At 36.1% G+C, this 19,583-nt stretch overlaps 1 protein-coding gene across 2 annotated transcripts in view; it reads right to left on the bottom strand.

Moving 5' to 3' along the window:
- LOC121294500 (fibrillin-1-like) overlaps positions 1-18,809 on the bottom strand; it is a 76,131-nt gene extending 57,322 nt beyond the window's left edge. Inside the window, exons 1-7 of one of the 2 annotated variants that reach the window (XM_041218273.1) lie at positions 18,593-18,809; positions 17,528-17,816; positions 14,496-14,578; positions 14,092-14,190; positions 10,956-11,051; positions 10,616-10,711; positions 2,170-2,367 (exon numbers count right to left, since the gene is read on the bottom strand). In XM_041218273.1, coding sequence (XP_041074207.1) covers positions 2,170-2,367; positions 10,616-10,711; positions 10,956-11,051; positions 14,092-14,190; positions 14,496-14,578; positions 17,528-17,694 — 739 coding nt within the window. In that variant the 5' untranslated portion in view covers positions 17,695-17,816; positions 18,593-18,809. The other variant, XM_041218272.1, reaches the window with a different exon arrangement.
- Between the last annotated feature and the right edge of the window lie 774 nt (positions 18,810-19,583).

Raw genomic sequence — 19,583 nt, 5'->3', positions numbered from 1 at the left:
TGTAAGGATTATTGCCCACATTGCCAAACAGGTCACACAGCAACAACGATCCATGATGTGGTACGGAACAGAAAAGCCAGAGCACTTGTTGATCTCAAACCCCAGTGCACTATTATCTTTACTTTCAAATAATGTAGTTATTCTTTTATGGTATAACCAATAAACCAGAAATCAGTCTGAGATTGTGCTTTGAGATTACTGCCGTATTCCCCTGATGCCAAAGAATTATGCTCAGTAATGGGAAATGGTCGTTAACAGATCTGGCACATTCTTCTGATTGTTCTGGTTGGTACAATGTGCAATGCATACAGAAAACCTTGCTGACCTTGACTGTGTTACTATAGAATATTCTTCAAAAATAACCTGTTTTTCCATCAGGGTTTTAGATGTGTACAAATAGGAATACTTCTGAGGAGCTTGAAGTAGTCTACAGGTGGGTACACCATAAATTCCTTTTCATATTATGGCATGAAAAAACTAGACCAGTTGTATTTCTATTATACTAGTTTAAAGTATCATCGTTCATCTGGTTAAAAAAATATATTTAACATGTATCACTATTGAAGCAATGAGTTATAATTTGATGTATAACTGAGGACTGAAGCACACTGAAGTTTTAGTGTGCATCTACTGTAGTACAGTAGTTCGATTCTCATAACTAGTTTATGTTAGTAGGACATGCATACCAAGTCTTGAGGGAAAAATACAGCAGGACACACTGAGAGGTACATCAAATTAAACCAAGTAATAAATAGAACCATAATGGGAGGCTTTTGGCTTGACACAACTTCTCCTGGGTTCCTAAATAAATGGACCAAGCCAGGGAATGATAGGGATAAAAAAAACAAATGCAGAAAGAAAGAAAACAGTGATGTGTCATGTTTACAGCCTTTAAAACTGTAAATCCCAATTCTGAGAAAGAAACCCAGGGCTGCATAGTGCATAGCTACCCCTGCTAACTTTCTCCTGTTTCCTACAGACAGCCAGACAATAAAAGAATTTATACAGCTGGAAGAATTAGAATAAAAGCCAATTGCAGCTGAAAGGCTTTCCAAACACACTGGGAAAAGCCATAATCCACATCTGGGAGGACCTCTTAGTTAAGACCCAGGGTGGTGAGACTATTGTTTGAGAGGTATTATAAAATCTGAAAAAAATCATGGCACCTCAGGTCTCGCTTGTTAAAATACAGTGGAGCACCCCAGACTTTTCCCATTCTTACTCACTGAATAACAGCAGAATTCTGTTCTATTGGGGTATTTAAAATAGAAAAGACTGCAGCAGTGGTCTGCAGATGGGGAGGGGTGAACCATGCATGTCATCTGAGCCTTGAAATCATCTAGGCAAGCTGGACAATGTCATACACACCATTTACAGCAAACTAAAGAAATTTATAAATCAAATGCTTCAACAAGACATTGAAAAAAAGAGCACCCCGTGAAAATGAAGCACTAGTCATCAATACCAGACAGCTAGCCAAAGACTTTTTAAACCTCAAACCTCTGTGTATTAGTATAGACCATTTCCAAAGAACAGCCAACATGCTGAAACTTTTACTTACTAACTAGAAGATCAATTTAGTTTTACTCAATAATATGATCGAGTTTTCAAGTTAGGACATGCATTTGTCATCTTGTTTCTCTTCACACACACACACACATTATATATATATATATATATATATATATATATATATATATATATATATATATATATATATATATATATAGGGTCCAGGCTTCAAAATTGTTATACTTGACATTTGTAGTGGAATAAAGAGTATCAAAATGGCCATAAATTCAACAAATATTTCCTTAGTGCATTTGTAAAGAGCCTGCTCAATAGATTTTACAACTGACAAAATATTATATAACTGTTAGGCTTGTGTTTTCTTCTCACAATTTAATACTTTTGAAACCATAACATGAAAGATTTGTATTTGTGCTTGCTGGCAAAAAAAAAAAAGATTAATTCGAATTTTGTCACTGAAACGTTCTTTTAAATATGGTTTACTAAATGCTTAAACATCGTCAACTCAACAAACTGGGAATTAAGATACTTGACAGTCTGTATCACAGAATTCCTGAGGACAAGAGGACCAAAAGCAATTAAAGATGAATCCCCTGTTACATTTCAGCAGCCCAGGGTGTGACCTTGCTGCCAGCCTACCTTGACAGGCTCCTGTTCGGATGTTCGGAATGAATCCCCGGCGACAGGGATGGGGCTGGGCTGGACACATCTCACAGGGGTGCCCCCATGCCCGCCCAACTGTCGCGCAGCACAGTGTTTTGGTGCACACAATGCCACTCAGCTGCCCCTGGCACATCTGGTTGCTTACAGAAGAGAAGCACGGTCCGGTCCTGTAATCTGAAAAGTAAAACGTACCAGTAGTTATACTGTATCTAACCATGTCAGGTTTAGTAAATATACACAGTGCATCTGTAGTTAACCATGTTTTTCCCATTTACTTTTCATTAGTATAGCATTTTTTTTTTTTTTTGTTAAAACCTTGATACTGCCATGGATGATGGCCAGTCACCAAAATATACAAACACAAACTTTACTTTACCATGTTTACTGATGATGTAACCAGTTTCAGTGTGGTTTAACTGCAGTATGATTTTTTATAAATCTGATAATATCAAACAACAAATACTCATTTTAAAAAGCCGTGCCTTACCTTCTGTCACCTATTTTAATATCATTACAAGCACTTAGTAAAAGCTAAGGTCATAAGAGAGCCTATTTAAATGACATTTTATAGATTCCAGGTCCCTTCACAAGGAGACAAGCTGTACAGTGCTACTGTATGTGTGCTTCCTGCTGCATCGCACACTTTACTGAAAACGACTGACATTTGACAGATGCAAGGATGCTATTTAAATTCTCCTTGATCACATACTGTATGTCCTTCTCGAGCACAAGACTAAATAACAAAATATATTTGAGAATACATTTAGAAAAATCAGCTCAGACACGTGGAAATAAAACCTCAAGTGAGCCAATAAAAAAAATACCCTTGTTAAAAATATCGCAGGAGGTTGACCAGCAGTTGAAAATGGAAGAACCCGTACCAGTTTATGCATGGATTGTTATTAAATGTAGGGATACAATTTAACAACCAGAATAACTGCAATATGATAATGGACTTTTTATGGTAAAATTTCGATTATCATAAGAGAGAACTTTGCTGTTCTATACCATGTATACTGTATATCATTAAAATAGCAATTGTGAGACAATGGAAGTAAGGTCCTTTAAAAAGACCCACTAGTAGGTGTGTTTAACATGCTTTCAAGTAAATAGAAACTAGGATTTAAATCAACTGCTCCCAATTATGTATGGCAGCAATCCAAATATAAAAATTGCATCCACATTTGTCTGCATATGAATACAATGGTCCCTGCAAGCAACAGAGTAAAGGCATTTAAAAAAGGCTCTAATTTTATCACCATAACTTACTTCCATATCGCCTACAGTATTTATTGATGCCTGGTTTATGGGGACTTTCACACAGAGCACATTATATATATAGTAAGGTGGCAGGGGGAGGGTCAGATTCCTCCCTGCCTAAAAACATGTGAAAATGTATGTTTTGTTTGATTTAATTGCTTTTGGTTAATTTGTTTGTTTAATTGTGATAATTGTTTTATTAATTATCCCCTGCACCTGGATATCATTGTAAATTAGAGCCAGGTGCAGGGTATTTAAGGAAAGCAGCCAGTTTGCTCAGAAATGTGTGGCTGTAGAGTGAGGAGCTCAGTGTTATGGTGAGGTAAAAACCTACGTTTGGTTTTTAATAAAAATCTGTATTAGTTTGTTTTGGGTTATATGTCAGGTAAACAGCTTAGCTGTCCTGCGTGTTGGTCAGCGACCTGCATACGTTTAGTAAGTGCTCAATGAGAGCTAGGTTTTTGTTGTTTGTTTGATTTATTTTTTTGAACAAGTGTGCAAAAGCACTTTAAAAATCAAAGTTTTATTTCTGGGTCACATTCTTAAAGGGGCACAAACCTGAATAACGGCCAGCCTATTTACTATATATAATTTGGCAAACTTTTTGTACAGAAAGTAATCAGGTCATCCCCCAAAGCACATTTTAAGTATTTTTCCAATCAGGAAATACTGAGCAGGACTGGGCATACATTTACTGTCAAACAAGGGTCATTATCTAGCAGCTTGTGCTCATTTTAATTCAGATGAAGTTTCATTTAAGAGACACATTGGCTCCAGATAAATCCAGGCACTAACTTATTAAAAAAAGAAAATGTGCCACGTTGAGAAATCCTCAATGCTCTACCTCTTAGCACTGCAGGAAAACGGTGTTTCAATTTTGTTTTCAAACACACTACATAAGCTATAACTACACAAAATAGCTTCATAGTGATTATCTTATACTATAATATTCTAGCAAGGCTTTCAGACAAATGTGAGATATTTTCCTCTTCAGTTCAAACAGATTTAATTTCAGTTGATGATAGATGTAAATGAATAATGGTTAAATAGCAATACTTTCACATCTTGACATACCAATTTTATCACAAAACTACCAACCAACATACACACTTGCCACCCTAATGGTTCTGTTTGGATTTATCTGGGATAAAAACACTGGTATTATATCCCAAGGACATTCTCTGTAAGTTGTTACTATAATATGTACCATGAACAAATAAAACTCTATGGGGGGGTCTTTTTTTAGTGTTTAGTGAAAAGTAAAAAATTGTGAAAAACAAAAGAATGAATATTTCCTTCCTGTAGAATTTTGAAATATTTTGTTTTTCAGATAACATCAACTCCAATTAGAAAGGACTGTTAATGCTTTTGCAAAACATGTATGCCAAACATTTCCAGAATGTACCTCCAGTTCAGAAAAGAAACCCAATACATCCTCTATTAAGCAACCCTGGAACATTTTTTTTTTTTTTTTTTTTTTTTTTTTTTTTTTAAATCACACTCTCTGAATACAGAATGTCCTACATCTCTGCAAACAGCTGTGTCATTCCGGCGCTCTGGGACCTTCAGAGTCATCAGCATCTGGAAACTATCTTCTCTGCATGGCCCATATGCAATATTCTAAACAATAAGTTGCAGAATCCTACATTCACAGCCTAGAAGAATACAAAAACACCCTTGTTTTGCACATTCGGGAGTATATTCTATTGTTCAAAATGGCAACAGATCTAATTATCTAAAAAGTAACACCGTCCCTGGTGTCTTACATATACAGAGAAATACATTAGAGAACCTTATACTTTATTAAATGTTTTAGTTTCATAATATTGGTTGAAAATGAGTCCTATATATTTTAATGATCTAAACAGTGGCAGTATTTAGATCCACCAATGCTAATTGGCTAGAACCCCATCGAGTTTAGCTCTAAATAGCTTTGTGTTGTCCTTAATGTGCTCATTGACTATGGTAAATATGGGAGGCAAATAAGTTTTCGGTAAAGGTAACATCAAAGCAAGATTATTACAGTATTCTGTACTACTTGTGAAGCTGTTACCGCTAACATTATGGTTTATAAATCTTTCTGTTTGCTACTCTGTCTTTGCTACTCACGTCACATCCATTAAGTATTTATATTTTAGTTTCAAATGACCAAGCGTAATTTTAAAAGAAAGTCTTGACTGAACTGTCATAGTTCTTCTCGCAGAGCAATGCCGAGCAGTCATTGCTCTTAACCCATGCATTTGTGAAGGTAATCCACTGGTAAATTTATGAAACCACAGCCCTTTCTACTTGCATTAACTGTAATCACAATGTTTGAGCTTCAGTTTAGTAATGCTGGAGACTTACAATAAGAAACTGAAGTGAATAACATAATGAGTAACTATCGAACTTCCTAAGACCACATGGCACAAAATATGCACAAAATGATTTGAAAGTGTTGCTCAGATTCCTTTGATGAAACCAAGTGAAATCAATTATCTCATCAATTGCTCAACTTACTGAGTACTAACGTTGAACATCAAAGCAACTTACAACACTCACATACTGTTTCAATGTATTTCATACCCTTAACATCGCTTTCATTTACAGTGCTGGAAATATGCACACCCTTTTTACTAAGTACTGTGCATACACAACTGACTCAACAAACATGGAAAAAGTAACATACCACACATTTGATAGTGACAGCTGTGTATATATAGTACAAACTTTCTAGTGGAATGGAACTCAATGTGGTGGATTGCAGCCAAGCTAGACAGTGTGTTGCAACTTCTGATTTACAGGACAAGCAAGACTCTCAGTGTGCTCAGAAAGTGTTTACAAAGGAAGTGGAAGCTTGCTGAAAGCAATGTCAAGTACTAACTATGAAAGAAGCTTGTGAATTGAGCAAGAGAATCTCCATTTAGGTTTTTTTTTTTTTTTTCTGGAACTCAGTTCCAAAGTGTCTCAATTAAATTCTCTGGTACCAGCTGAAGTCATAGGCCTCACTACCGAATAAATCTAATGCAAACACTCCAGGCAAGGAAATAATGAAGTAACACAGTAGGACTGAGTTAGGGTGCTTTACAAAGCAGTTATAGGTAATAGCTGGTCTTTTGAAGCAAGCTGTATGACAAATAGTGAATGTACTACAGTTTCAGTTTGGATAATGTAAGAGAAAGAAAGTAGTTTGTAGATCCATCAATTCAAATATATAACATTTCTAGTTCGACAGCTATGGTAAGAACCATAAAGAAATCTCCCGATAGGATACAACTCAAATAGGAAGTCACCAGCTGGAATGTGAAATGTCTTACATATTTTCTTATTAAATGTACTTGAGAAAAGGAAACACTGAGAACAGTTCAATCTCCTGGAAGATGTTCAGTTTTTTTTTTTTTTTTGTTTAGTTTTGTTTTATTTTGTTTTGCAAGCTTTACCACATTACAAAATCACAGGCTTTAGTCAAGGGAATATACAATTAAAGTGTTCTGTACATTAGGTCAATTGTTAGTCACTTTCCTTGGAGATTGACCAAGTAGCACCACCCTTAAAAGCGCTTTCTGTATCCAGTGCTGGTAAGAGTGGGGGAATGTACTGCACCCAACACATACATACAAATATTTATTTTCTGTTTGGGTCAGTTGTTGTGTTTAATTTCAATTCCCAAAAGCCTGTCTAGAGTACTAAACACGTTCAATATTACACACCCACATCGGCTGTAATGTGACTACAAAAGAATAGGGGGAAAAAAACAGGTAACCTTTTTTTTTTTTCTACAATTTTTTTACTGTTCTAACACTTTTTAGATATTCAAAACATTCCCTGTATCTGAAAGCCATCTTTTATTGATGAAGAAAAAGTTAGACTCAGAGCTACTCAAAATGGGGTTGTTTTATGCAGTGCTGATTTATTCCATCGGAAGGTACTGTTGGTTTATTTTATGGTGGATATCTAAAGAGTAGTGTCTTACAGTTCAACTCTACTGTACATGAATCATGTTACAATAAATCTGTGGTAAGAGGTTCACAGTGGAGCATGATAACAAGTTTCAAAGACCTGGTATTATTTTCCACTGTTCAGATCATTAAAACAAACCTAACTGTGTTTGTTAATGAGCAAACCATTCCTAATTCGGCACCAGGAAGCTCTGGTTTCTCTTGTGTACAATTAAAAGTAATGACATTTATTGCTGGCATGTTGGTCTCTCGGGCTACCCAAGGAACCACATAAAAAGGTCCTTTTAGACTGTGCAGGGGTTAGAGCAATGAACTGGGCCGCAATGCAAGCAATGATGGCCCTCTCCTCCACTGGCATGTCTTGTGCGATGCCAGAATCCACCACAAGCTCTCACTTATCCTAGCCGCTCAGGAAATGAGATAGGAAGTTTTCGATTTCACATAACCATCTGCTAAAGGAAACCATTAAACAAAATAATGACATAAATGAGCTGTCTGATACATAGGGAGTGGACCAATACGACAGTGGAAGAAATCATGTATTTGTATTGAAGATTTTATAAGGAGACACTCTAGTCTAACACCCCAGGCTGACTAGTTATGTCCAAGCCTTGGTCATTTTGTTTTTGGTCATATCAGTGTCTTGACTTTGATCTATTTGATCTACGTAGGTCAAGATGTTTATATACTGTCCAGACAAACATTTCTGAAAAAATCAAAAGAAGTCTTGATATCCAAGTGACTTTTCATGAGCCCAAACTGAATTCCAGCTTCTGGTTCTCCAGGTTATATAAAGAGATATATATATATATATATATATATATATATATATATATATATATATATATATATATATATATATATATATGGTGAAAGCATAAATTCATAACTGAAACCCAGGAAATAGTTTCATTTTTAAAAGTGAAAGTAGGAAAATAACGACAAAGTAAAAAATCACCAATGAGAGGTAGGGTTTAATTTAATAAGAGTTTTTATGGCACCACAACAATGCCAGCCTGTACCATTTTCATACTGGAGGACAATCGCTTTTTGTATCAGAAAGGGCTCGATCTGAATCCGTCTCTTAGAATGTTCCCTTTTCACAAGCACGCTTTTCTTTCACGGCATGTAGTTAAATACGGTAACAACCAGAACCATTGCAAACCATTTACAGAACTAGAGTACCCCTTCAAATCCTGAAGCTTATTGGTCGAACTGGTACAGTACATATTTTTCTAGATGTATTGAAGATGGATACAATTAAACAGGAAGACTGAAAAACAGTTATGTACTCCATTCCAGTAAATGCTTGCTTGCAAGTAAATGTAAATGTACCATATGATGCATCAACCATAAAATCAGGAAAGCTTAAACACTGGCAAAAACGTTCCAAGATGTTTGTTTCTACCTTGTAAAAATTGTATACATGTTCCAAGAATTTGATGACATTCAATAATCAAGGCCAACCATAATCACTTGCTTTAAATCACATACTTTTTAAATAATCTTCTATTTTAATGGTTTAAACTGCAAACTAAATCAAAATGTACTTACAATGAGCACAAAGGAACGATGGCAGCATGAGGACTGAAGAACTAAGACATTCTCTCACTGACAATTTTGAAATGGTCTCATTAAAGTTGCAGTCATTTAGTTTCTTCTTGTGAAGTTAGTGACATGGAAAGGTGCAGAACTGGAATTCTCTTAGACAAGTAGAGCAAAAGCAATTTGGTTTATAAAAAGAAAATAAGAATGCTTGATTTGATGAATGCCTGCAGTCCCTGCTAGTTAGCACTCATTTTCTGCTTCTGTTCTGTTAGTGTGTGCTACTCTGTATAATCCAACTCTCTTCTTGATGCAGTACAGAATAGCAGGTGACCTGTCCACTCATGGATATCAGACATTGTTATTATAAACACAGTACATTGGCTGGGACCCCAGGTTTCAAATACTGCAGAGACTATCAAATGCCTTCCTGGTCCTGATGTATTTTGCAAATCATTGTTTGTGCCTGAAAATATTTCTTTAAATTCCTGAGATTCTTTTCAAAAATAAAAACTACCAATTGAAAATGCCAACAGTATTGTCAATGATGTTATGTTATGTGAAAAAGGTAAGCCATGTTTTAAAACCTTCCTTAGCACCATTTTGTAACAGCCTGTCCTTCAGGCCTCTCTCATTTAGATGTGTCCCCAGAATCTCGTGGTTCCGTTTGCAAATAAATAGATAAGCAAGAAAGAAAAGACTTGAATTAAATGGAAAAGAACATCTAATTATCAATATTTTCAGAAAACAGATTCCAGAATAAAGTTGGAAACAGATGTGAAAACAAACAAAAAAAAATGATTCCCCATTTTTTATATTTGAAGAGGTTGTCTTGGCATGTTCTCCTGTCTGCTCCCCTTCCCTGGCACGCCACCTCAGGAGTGGCTTGAAGTTCTTCTATTCCCCAATTAACACTGTCAGAGCAACGCATGCAGATTTTTTTCTAACAAACTCATTACTGATATTTTCTTGTGTGGCCCATTTTATTGTTGTAGTTTAGTGTTCCTATAGCAAAACGTCACTTGGAATCATGCCGTCGCAGGATTTGGTGAGCGTATTTTTTTTTTAAACGTCAGCACGTTTCTGCAACCTGCATGCAATTAGGTAAACTATAACAAGGCACTTTTTGTCTTGTATGTAGAACGTCACTTTGATTCAGATTGATTAGAATGAGAGATGGGTTTGAAAAAAAAATGCATTTTAAAGCATCTCCTAACCAAAACAGCTGTAGAAACGCATCTTGAAAACAACACGTGTTTTTTTCAGACCGCTATTTAAATGTCAAATTTCTACCCGTGACTTAGAGTATCTGTCATGCCTTGTTAGGGACCCTGTTAAGGCTAGCTAGGAAATCTATCATAAGTAGTTTTCTAATCTGTCCAAGCAGTAATTCAGATGCAAGCATGCATCCTCGTTCTAGAAATCAGCTTTAACGTTTTCAGGCTTGGGTAAGGAAGTCTTGTAAATTTCCATCTAAACAGCTGATTCTAAAAAACTAAATAGACTGAAATACTACACTGGTAACAAGATTATGCTTTAATATTGACCTTCCTCATACAACAAGACCATAGCTGTTCAGGCAACACCCTGGTAATAGGATCTACCACTAGCTCAGAGGGATTGATCCCAACTTTTCTTTAATACCTGAATGCATATTATAACATGAGAGTCAGCAATACCTCGTTCACACTGTGCTCCGGTAAACCCATATGTGCAGGCACATCGGTTTGGTCCAACACACCTCCCTCCATTTACACATCCACTTTCACAGACAGCTAGAACAGGTAAAAGATACATGTATTTGAAATTATTTAAAAAGGTAAAAGGGTCCATTATTCCAAATGTTTTAATATCATTGAAAGCTATTGTATTAGGTCGTGATTGTAATCATGTGAAGCAAGGCACATTAAGACTTCTGGAACATTCTACTGACATCTTAAAGTCAATTATTTCATCATTATTTTACATGAAAAGATCAGTGGTTAATAGAGGTAAACCAAGAGAGAATACGGTACTTACGCTGACCACAGTGATTCCCAATGTAACCCTTCTGACACAAACACTGGTCTTCTGCACACGATCCCCCATTCATGCATCTAATATTGCAGTGTTGAACTGCAAAAACAGAACACACGAAACACCACATTCTAGGTTAACATGTGAAAGGTCAAAAGCATTTCCTTTTACCACAGTGGCGCACAGCACCTTCTCTGTTCTTGATCAATTATCCAAGTCTACATATGACCATTTGTGACAAAGTGCACGCCCCTGTGTATATTATCTGTTATGTTGCGTGTGGTTTGTTAAATGTTGGTGTATAATCATTGGTACACGGGATATAAACGTGTCTGTAACACGAGTGTTTAAAATGTATATTTGTATTTAGGCACGAGAATGTACATCACTTCACGTACATTTAAAGTAGTTAAAATGTGAGCACGAGGTTGCACATAATTAATTCACGTGCTGGGATTCAAGTGAACAATTAATTAGTAATTGAATCCCAGCACAACAGCATATATAGATGCACGTTTTCACATACTCGTGGTTGGGTGTTCGGTGAGTGGAGAACGGGAGAGAGCGGAGGATAAACTATTTACAACAATTGCTATTGCGTGCTGGTGGGATTTATCAACTCGCCGTGTTTGTCAGTGTGTCTGTCCGTGCACCGTTTTGTTAAGTATAGTCCGTTTTTGTTTGTCGCTTTTATTTTGGCGTAGAGTGCCGTGTTTCTGTTTTCGTGTTTAAACCTTTTATTTTGTAATAAACCGGCGCCAGCAGGCGTCCCCATCAATTCACCTCATCCGTCCTGTGTTTTGTGTATTAATTTCCTGGTTCTGACGCCGCCGTCTCTGTGACACCATTGCAGTATTATGATGACAGTTCTATATGTACCTTAAAACGCTCAACTCCTAGTTAGCAGCTACACAAAAAAATCCCTTGAACAAAACCAAGAATATGCTGTGGTGCAAAAGTAAGGCGTACAATTTTAAATAAGGCAGTTGACTGAGTTTCCTGCTAACCCCAGGAGTATCTGTTTTCATCCCTGTTATTTTTAGGGTCTTGAGAAGCTTGACAGAAAGGCACTATATACCAGTGAATACTATTTTATTGTATGTTTAACCTGGGAGGGAGTGCCAGTGTGAAAGGGGAGTAATACACTTGAAACATTACTCTTTACCACAGTACCAATTACTGCATGCTTATATTTTCACATAAAACAAATAATTCAGGATATTTATCTCCCGCCAAGGTTGTATGAAGAGGAGTAAATTCCTGTTTTTGAATTCCTATTCCATTTCCTTTTAAAAATCCTTCAAAAGGAGTTGGAATTGGGATTGATTTTTTAGGCACTGTTGCGATTGCTCAACTGCTTTCATTTGAAGCCAACTGACTAACAATGACTTCAATTTAAGTAATTTGCTGCCACTGTGAGAAGGTCATTTTACAGAATAGCGGTAATTGCAATTTTGATCAGTGATGTACTGGAATTGATCAAAAGGTGCTGGGAAGTGGAATTGGAATTAATTAAAAAGGAATTGGAAATTGAAATAAAAAAAACAGGAACTGACCTCAACCCTAGCTCTAAATACAGTATCTCTTCCGAATACTCCAACGTTATGATGCTCTCAATAACTTGTTCTAAGAAGGTCCTTAGCAAGGTTCATTATAATTTGACAAGCGGTTCTTTAGATATTTGCAAGTATGTATGTATGTCTACCTCCAGTAATCCACGCATATCTCCAGACAGTGGACAGTAGTGTTTATGATACTATTATCTAGCTCATGCATATAACATAGTAATTTGTTTTGCAAAAGTGAAGTTACAGTAGAAACAGATCCTCACAAATGAATATCGAAGAAAGTAAGAAGTATGATACAGTTATGAGCCGTTTAACAAAACCAGAAGGGATTAGGCAAGGCACGGGAAATGATATCATCTGTCAAGCAGGGTAGGAACTTAAAACCACAAACTGATTTCAATTAGACTGAGTCCTGCCAAAAGCTTATTTCACATCCCACATGAACAGAGAAGCCATTTAAACCATGTTCTTAAGGAAGACGTACGCAATAACCTACAGCTTGTTCTTTCTTTTAATCTAACTATTTTAAAACAATCTGAAATAATTAGGGCACACTTTTTTTCCGTCTCCCCCTAATTTGTCTCCTGAGGCTTCCTATAATGTGCAACAACTTTTTAAAACTCTTCTGTGGCACACCGCACCCATGGGATACAGTAATTGCTGGTGGGAAGTGTTTGTTGAGTAGCTTGAATTAATGCATGCAACTGAAACACCTGTCCAGCAATATCAGTAAACACCCCATAGCCTGTAGCCACAGTACATGGACGTTTAGTAACTTATTGTGCATAAACATGCATGGATTACTAAAATTTAGCATTTATTAAGCCAGAACCCATGAATAAGTAGGTTACCATGACATCGACTGAAACCCTCAAGATATATAAAAATGTAAGAATAACACATGAACACAGAGGATATTAACTTAGCAAATTCTTTAAATGCTATTGCTGCTTTATCTGGCCTAGACACTAATCCCCCAATATAATATTTCCAGACAGATAAAAAAAACAAAAACAAAGACTGTTATGTTTACTTACTGGCAGTGCTTCTATAAAGACACAGTTCCAAGTAGCAAAATAGTAATGCCAAAGAATGTCGCTAGAGGAAACATTGCCATGCCATATCTTAAACAGCTATTTCACTTTGCCAACTGATTGTATGTGATAAAATGTAATGCAATAGTGCAATACAGGTATTAAAAAAAAAAAGTTTTAGAATCCTTTATGGTTATTCCTTATAGCATCCATGATTAACACTCCAGTAAGCTATACGAATGTTAGTAATACATCATACACAACATGGTTGCATGTATTGTAAATTGACATACTTACTGACAGGTTCCTCCCGACATCCACAATTCTGGATATACTCAAAAGCTTCTGCTCAAGAATGTCCAAACCGAGTTTCATCACAGTCGTATTCACGGTTCTCCAGATATAAGAAAAACTCTAAATTGCAACCTACATACAACTCAACTACACCCTCATCACCAGGGATGTGTATTCCCTATGGTGGATGAGAAACACTTAGGGCATTATGCACTGTTTGGTAAAATATAATGGTTAACTAACCTGATTTGGAAACACAAGAGGGTGCAATTTGACCACTTGGGCAGGTGCACATGTTTGGCCTGGAGCAAAATCCATCTCCACAGGAGCTTCGGCAAATCGCTGCAAAATGTAATAGAGTACATCCATAAAACAAAACACACAAACACACACACACTTACATTTATGTTTTTAAAATGAACTCTAACTCCACCCACCACTTTTACTTAGTCACTAAGGTTGCCATGGTTAACTTAAAGGAACTCCTATTCTCTGGATCCCAGACAGTATTTTCATAGCCAAATATCATTCTTGACTCAGACAATGTAAGATTACTCTTCCTTACTGGCAAAGTGTGTCAGTCGTGGACTAGTGGGACCTTGAACCAGTGTCTGGTCTCACGGCTTTTGGCTTCGGATTGTACTTACGGACAATGCACTGGTTTCCACCAGACAGAGTCTTCCATCCTGGGCAGCAGTATGCATTGAAACGTGATCCACAGACATTCGGTCTGGAAAAGAAAATGAAGGAATCTTATACAACATCACGCTTGTGTTGCTGGGTTTTCTTTTGTTAGAGCTATACTGCAGACAGGTGCCATATTTAATCAGACAGTACTCTTAAGCAACCTTCTACCTTAACCCCCACATTATAATATTCTCAATAGCTTTAGCAAGTGTCATCGCAGTAAGAAAAGCGGTTCTCTAGATATACAGCATGTTAAACGCAAATATGTAATGAATGGACAGATGAACGACAGTCAGCACAGGACAATAAACCTGAATAAAGACGGAGAGAGAAGGAGGTTAGAAATATTCTCACACCAGTCAAAAAAGACCATACAACTCAAAGCCTTTTGATCCAGGCACTGGGAGATTCCCACTCATGACTTGGGACAAATGCTGTTTAATAAAATACTGGCCTTAACTACTGGGCCAGTGCTGGTGGTCTCACACACGGGTCCACAATAAAAAAAAAAAAAAAAGCTCCACAACTATCACATACACAGTGGAATTGACACCTGTCCGTGTATAAGGTAAGATGTTGCAATGAACACAAAAATGAGTGCACACTACTTTATAAGGAAAGAGGCACAATTGACTGTCCAGTTTGTTTCTATTCCACCTTTAAAACATCATTCTGAAAGCCAAAGAGACATGTTCCTGTTACTACTTGCAGCAGTAGGCAGTTATAAATGACAGCGGAGTCAACACAGACTCAAATAACCTCCTTAAGTATATAAAAACTATAGGTTTTAATTGTAAGTTATTTAGTTCAGGCTCAGCCACTGGCATTCTTACAGAGTCTGTGACTGTTGTACTTTACAGGCAATCTCACTAAAAAGACAACTGTGATTTTCTTGAAAAAGCAGTTTGCAAAATGGAAATGATACTATAGCCTAAGACTCCGGTGAGATCTGAATTATGCTGGCACCAATCAGACTGTGTCGATTTAGTTTTTTACTATAGTGTATTTTGTTGGATTAAATAGTTTACTTCTTTCAGTTTTCTGCTGGCTCTAAAGCAATATGTCATTTTTTGTGTTGTGTGGTGTTCTGTTTGTAATCTCTTATCGGTTTGTGTGAGGTATGTAGTGGTTTTTTTTTTCTCATTGTACCTCAGGCAAAGCATTTGTGCAGCATTTAGCACACTTTGAAGATTTACCATGTCTTGAAGCCAGCACAAACAGCTAGATATTTTAATATCTATTGCTTCCCTATATCTTGAACATTTAAATCCAAATCAAGGAGACAGTTACATAAACTTCAGTAGAATTCCTACCTAAAGAGAAAATATGCTTTCCTAAATCACCTGCACTTGGAAAAACTAACAGGGGCCTTTTTCCTCCACACACTACCATATATTCATTTCATCACCATATCCAGATAGATCTGATTCAAGCAGGAAAAGCAAACTTTTCTGAAAGCCCCATCTTGGCAAATGCAATGGTTATCAAATCACCGAAGAACAGCAGTGTAAACCACACTAATACATCCGACCACGACCACAGGTATGCACAGAGACAATTCTGTCAGTGTCATTGAGCGCCCTGCTTCAGTTTCATTGAGGAAAGCACTAGCAACAAACTGCTATATTTAGTCTAATCGTTGATATTATGGAAGATAAAAAAAAAAAAGTTAATTAGTAAAAACACACACATACACAAACACACTGTGGAGTTATACTGAGAATGTACTGTTTTAGTGAAACTTACTTTAAAAGTAATCTATTTAGTAGAAATTCAATTTAGAAATGTTTGTTACAATTTACTTTTCATAGCTTACAAGAAGTGTATTTTGTATGTACAAATGAACTGAAAGAGGATAACTTGCATACTGTAAAACTGCCAGTGCTGTTCTTTATAGAACACATCTCGAAACGCACCAATGCTCAAACTTCAACTCAACATAAAACTTGAGCAAATGTCGAAATTATTCGGAGTTCTGGCGCAAGTTCAGTTGGGACCGCCCTTCCCCAAAACATGGGATGTGTTGGAATCCTCTAGCAAGTGTTGCCTAGCAAACAGTCAAGTAAAGTTCGGTTTGTCATTAATATTTGGTTTATTATTATTGTGTATGACTGTTTAACGTGTGTGTTTGCCATGATGTAAGTTACAAAAAGCAGGCTATCGTCCTGTTTAGGAATGCTGTACAATGGTAGAGGATTTTAAAACTTGTACCTGTACGGCAATGTATTTGTGCCTTTATTATTTTTGTATTATTTAAACTGCTTCACAATAAGGTTCCTTTTGTTTCAGTGAATATTGCACAGCCTATTCTCCAGAGCGATTGGAATGTAGTAACTGTGCCAGTACTCTAATTACAAAACTTTCCGACAGAAATGCTACAGCTCCTTGCTTCCATTATATTAGTCACAATACCTTATTCCAATTACAACTATGACATTTTCTTTACAAATATTTAATTGTTCCTTTATCAGAAACCTAAAGTGTATAATATGCTGCCACTTACTTACACTTACAATAGCCACTTTCGTGCATTCAAAATACGATAACAATACATGTATTCATAAATAAAATATACCAGGCTACGTTATTACAGAATTGTCTCTATGCGTGCATGAATCTATGGGAAATGACAAAGATGTGAATGCACCATTCTTCTTTAATTAAAAAGACGTAGATCAGTGTGGTTTCAATTAATGGTCTGTACACGATTTTCCATTGCCAATAAAATCCATCACAGAAAATAATTTTTGTGGGCAAATGAACAACATCTTCAAACGGTTTCCTGGGATAAAAGAAAATGAATGCTATAAACACAATAAAGCCCAATTAATAGCAAAATAATGTGTACATTTAATTTTTTCAAAATTGTGTGTTCCAGCCAAATTATCGAAAATTGTACACATGCAAATATGTCTTATCAGTACATTTTTGGGGTAACGAACCACATCTAAAGCACTTAATTAATGCGATTATAACTGGTGGACAAAATTACCCCTTCAGCACTTCTTGACCGCCTCCTCTTCTTTTTGACCTGCTGGCTTTCTGTTCGCTGTACCTCTCAGCTTCGCTATCTCGCTCTGTACCTTCACTTTCCTTGACGGAGAGAGATGAAACAGCAGCAAATCCCAGAAGAAACCTCAGCAGACGCCCCAACCTCATACTGCTCAAATTCACTTCTTAAGTGTTACTCCGCTTTTTATGATGATAACGGCGTTTATTTCCAAAAAGTCCCCTCTCCCCAGTCCAGTTCAGCTTTCCACGGTCCCGATCTGAAGGCAAAACTGCGATTCAAGAAAAAACAGAGCTATAAAACTGCAAATTATATGTATTAGTAATAACATGACATAACAATATGCTTTTCCAAAGTTATCTATTAGTTGAGAAAAGTTTCAAAGTAATGCATTATCCTATAAAGTAAACTCATTACTTATATCCCCAAAGAAACAAAATAATTAAGGCTGTCACAAGTAATTTTGCCTATATCAGTTATTATTAATATGAAAATGTACATACACTGATGGAATATATAAGATAAATACATATCACAGTATTGCAGCTTTGCAGGATATATATATATATATATATATATATATATATATATATATATATATATATATATATATATATATATATATAAATGGTTTTAAATGTGTTTTCTAAAATATTTTTGGAGAAAAACAGACCATATCCAAAAGTTACTGTACCTTCTCTCCAATAGGAGAAAAGGACTTCAAATCCACCCAAGAAAAAAATATGCTAATATTTTTGTTTTTGTTTTTGATTCTGTTTTGTTTTTAAATATATGTATATATGTAGATACACTACAACTGCTGGATGAAAGTCTTGCAAAAAAATAATAATAATAATAATCCTGGATTGTCAAAAAGGAAAATGTGCAGAAGTGCAAAACAAGTTGAACAAAACTATTTGAAACAGTGCATCCTGTTCATTGCAAGTTGGAAAACAAAAATATATTTTTCCCCTCTCAATACACTTCAAGGCAGTTGGAACATTCTACCGCGGAGGGAGTGATGATGACAGTTCCAATGAAATCTACCTTCCCTCAAGCTGCTGCCTCCCTTCTTCCCAACTTCAAATCTCGCCTCTGCACGCTCGCTATCGCGATACACAACAACTGGCACAAAACTGCCAATTTTAGTCCAGTGCCACACGTTTTATTAATAATCTTTTTTTGCTCTCCTTGCGTTCCCTCAATAAAATAGTCAGCTTTTATTTTTTTCTTAACAGTCTCGACCATGCATGAATTTACTTATGCATGACTTTCTGCAGTGGCGCAAGACTGCACAAATATACCAGATCTGCTGTGTGGTGGCTTCCTGTAACAGATTCCTAAACTGCTGGAGGATTTGACTCACGTAACACCAGTAGGATAATGCACACACTCTGTTTTTCAGCGATTCTCTTTTAACAGACACTTGTTGAAAAACTCTTTAGTAAAGCACTGCGATAAAGAAGAAGAAACTATCGTAAAGTTCGGTGTGATAACTTCAAAAAACATTGTAACGCAGGTAATACGGGCATTAAAAAGATATTAAAAAGAGCAACGAAGGTATTGTTAACCGTCTGTATTGGATTATATTTAGATCGGTAATTGCAAGCCATGTAACCTCAAGCCACTGATTGCATACTTCTAATTATTAGTTTACTTTACCAATATTTAAAATAATATTTAATTTATGATGAATTGGGCCAGTCTGAAAGAATATTCTGATTGTTGTGAACAAAAAATCAATAATAATAATAATAATAATAATAATAATAATAATAATAATAATAATAATAATCCTGCTTACCACTACACAGTAAGACTGTGATAACAGTGACCAGTAGTCTCTTTATACTTGGTAGATAAGCTGAATTACTGCATGTATTTAAAATAATGTAATCCAAAATAACAATATATTAGACACTGTATTACAACAGGATTGTTGCAAAATAACTTTATTTGGCCCAGGGTACCATTTAATGGTTACATCATGAAGCTTTCGTAAGTCAGAAGAAGAAACGAGCATCATTTGCTCTAATTG

The sequence above is a fragment of the Polyodon spathula genome, chromosome 19 (assembly GCF_017654505.1).
Source record: "Polyodon spathula isolate WHYD16114869_AA chromosome 19, ASM1765450v1, whole genome shotgun sequence".
NCBI classification, from domain to species: domain Eukaryota; kingdom Metazoa; phylum Chordata; class Actinopteri; order Acipenseriformes; family Polyodontidae; genus Polyodon; species Polyodon spathula.
This window is presented reverse-complemented; position numbering and strand designations above follow the sequence as displayed.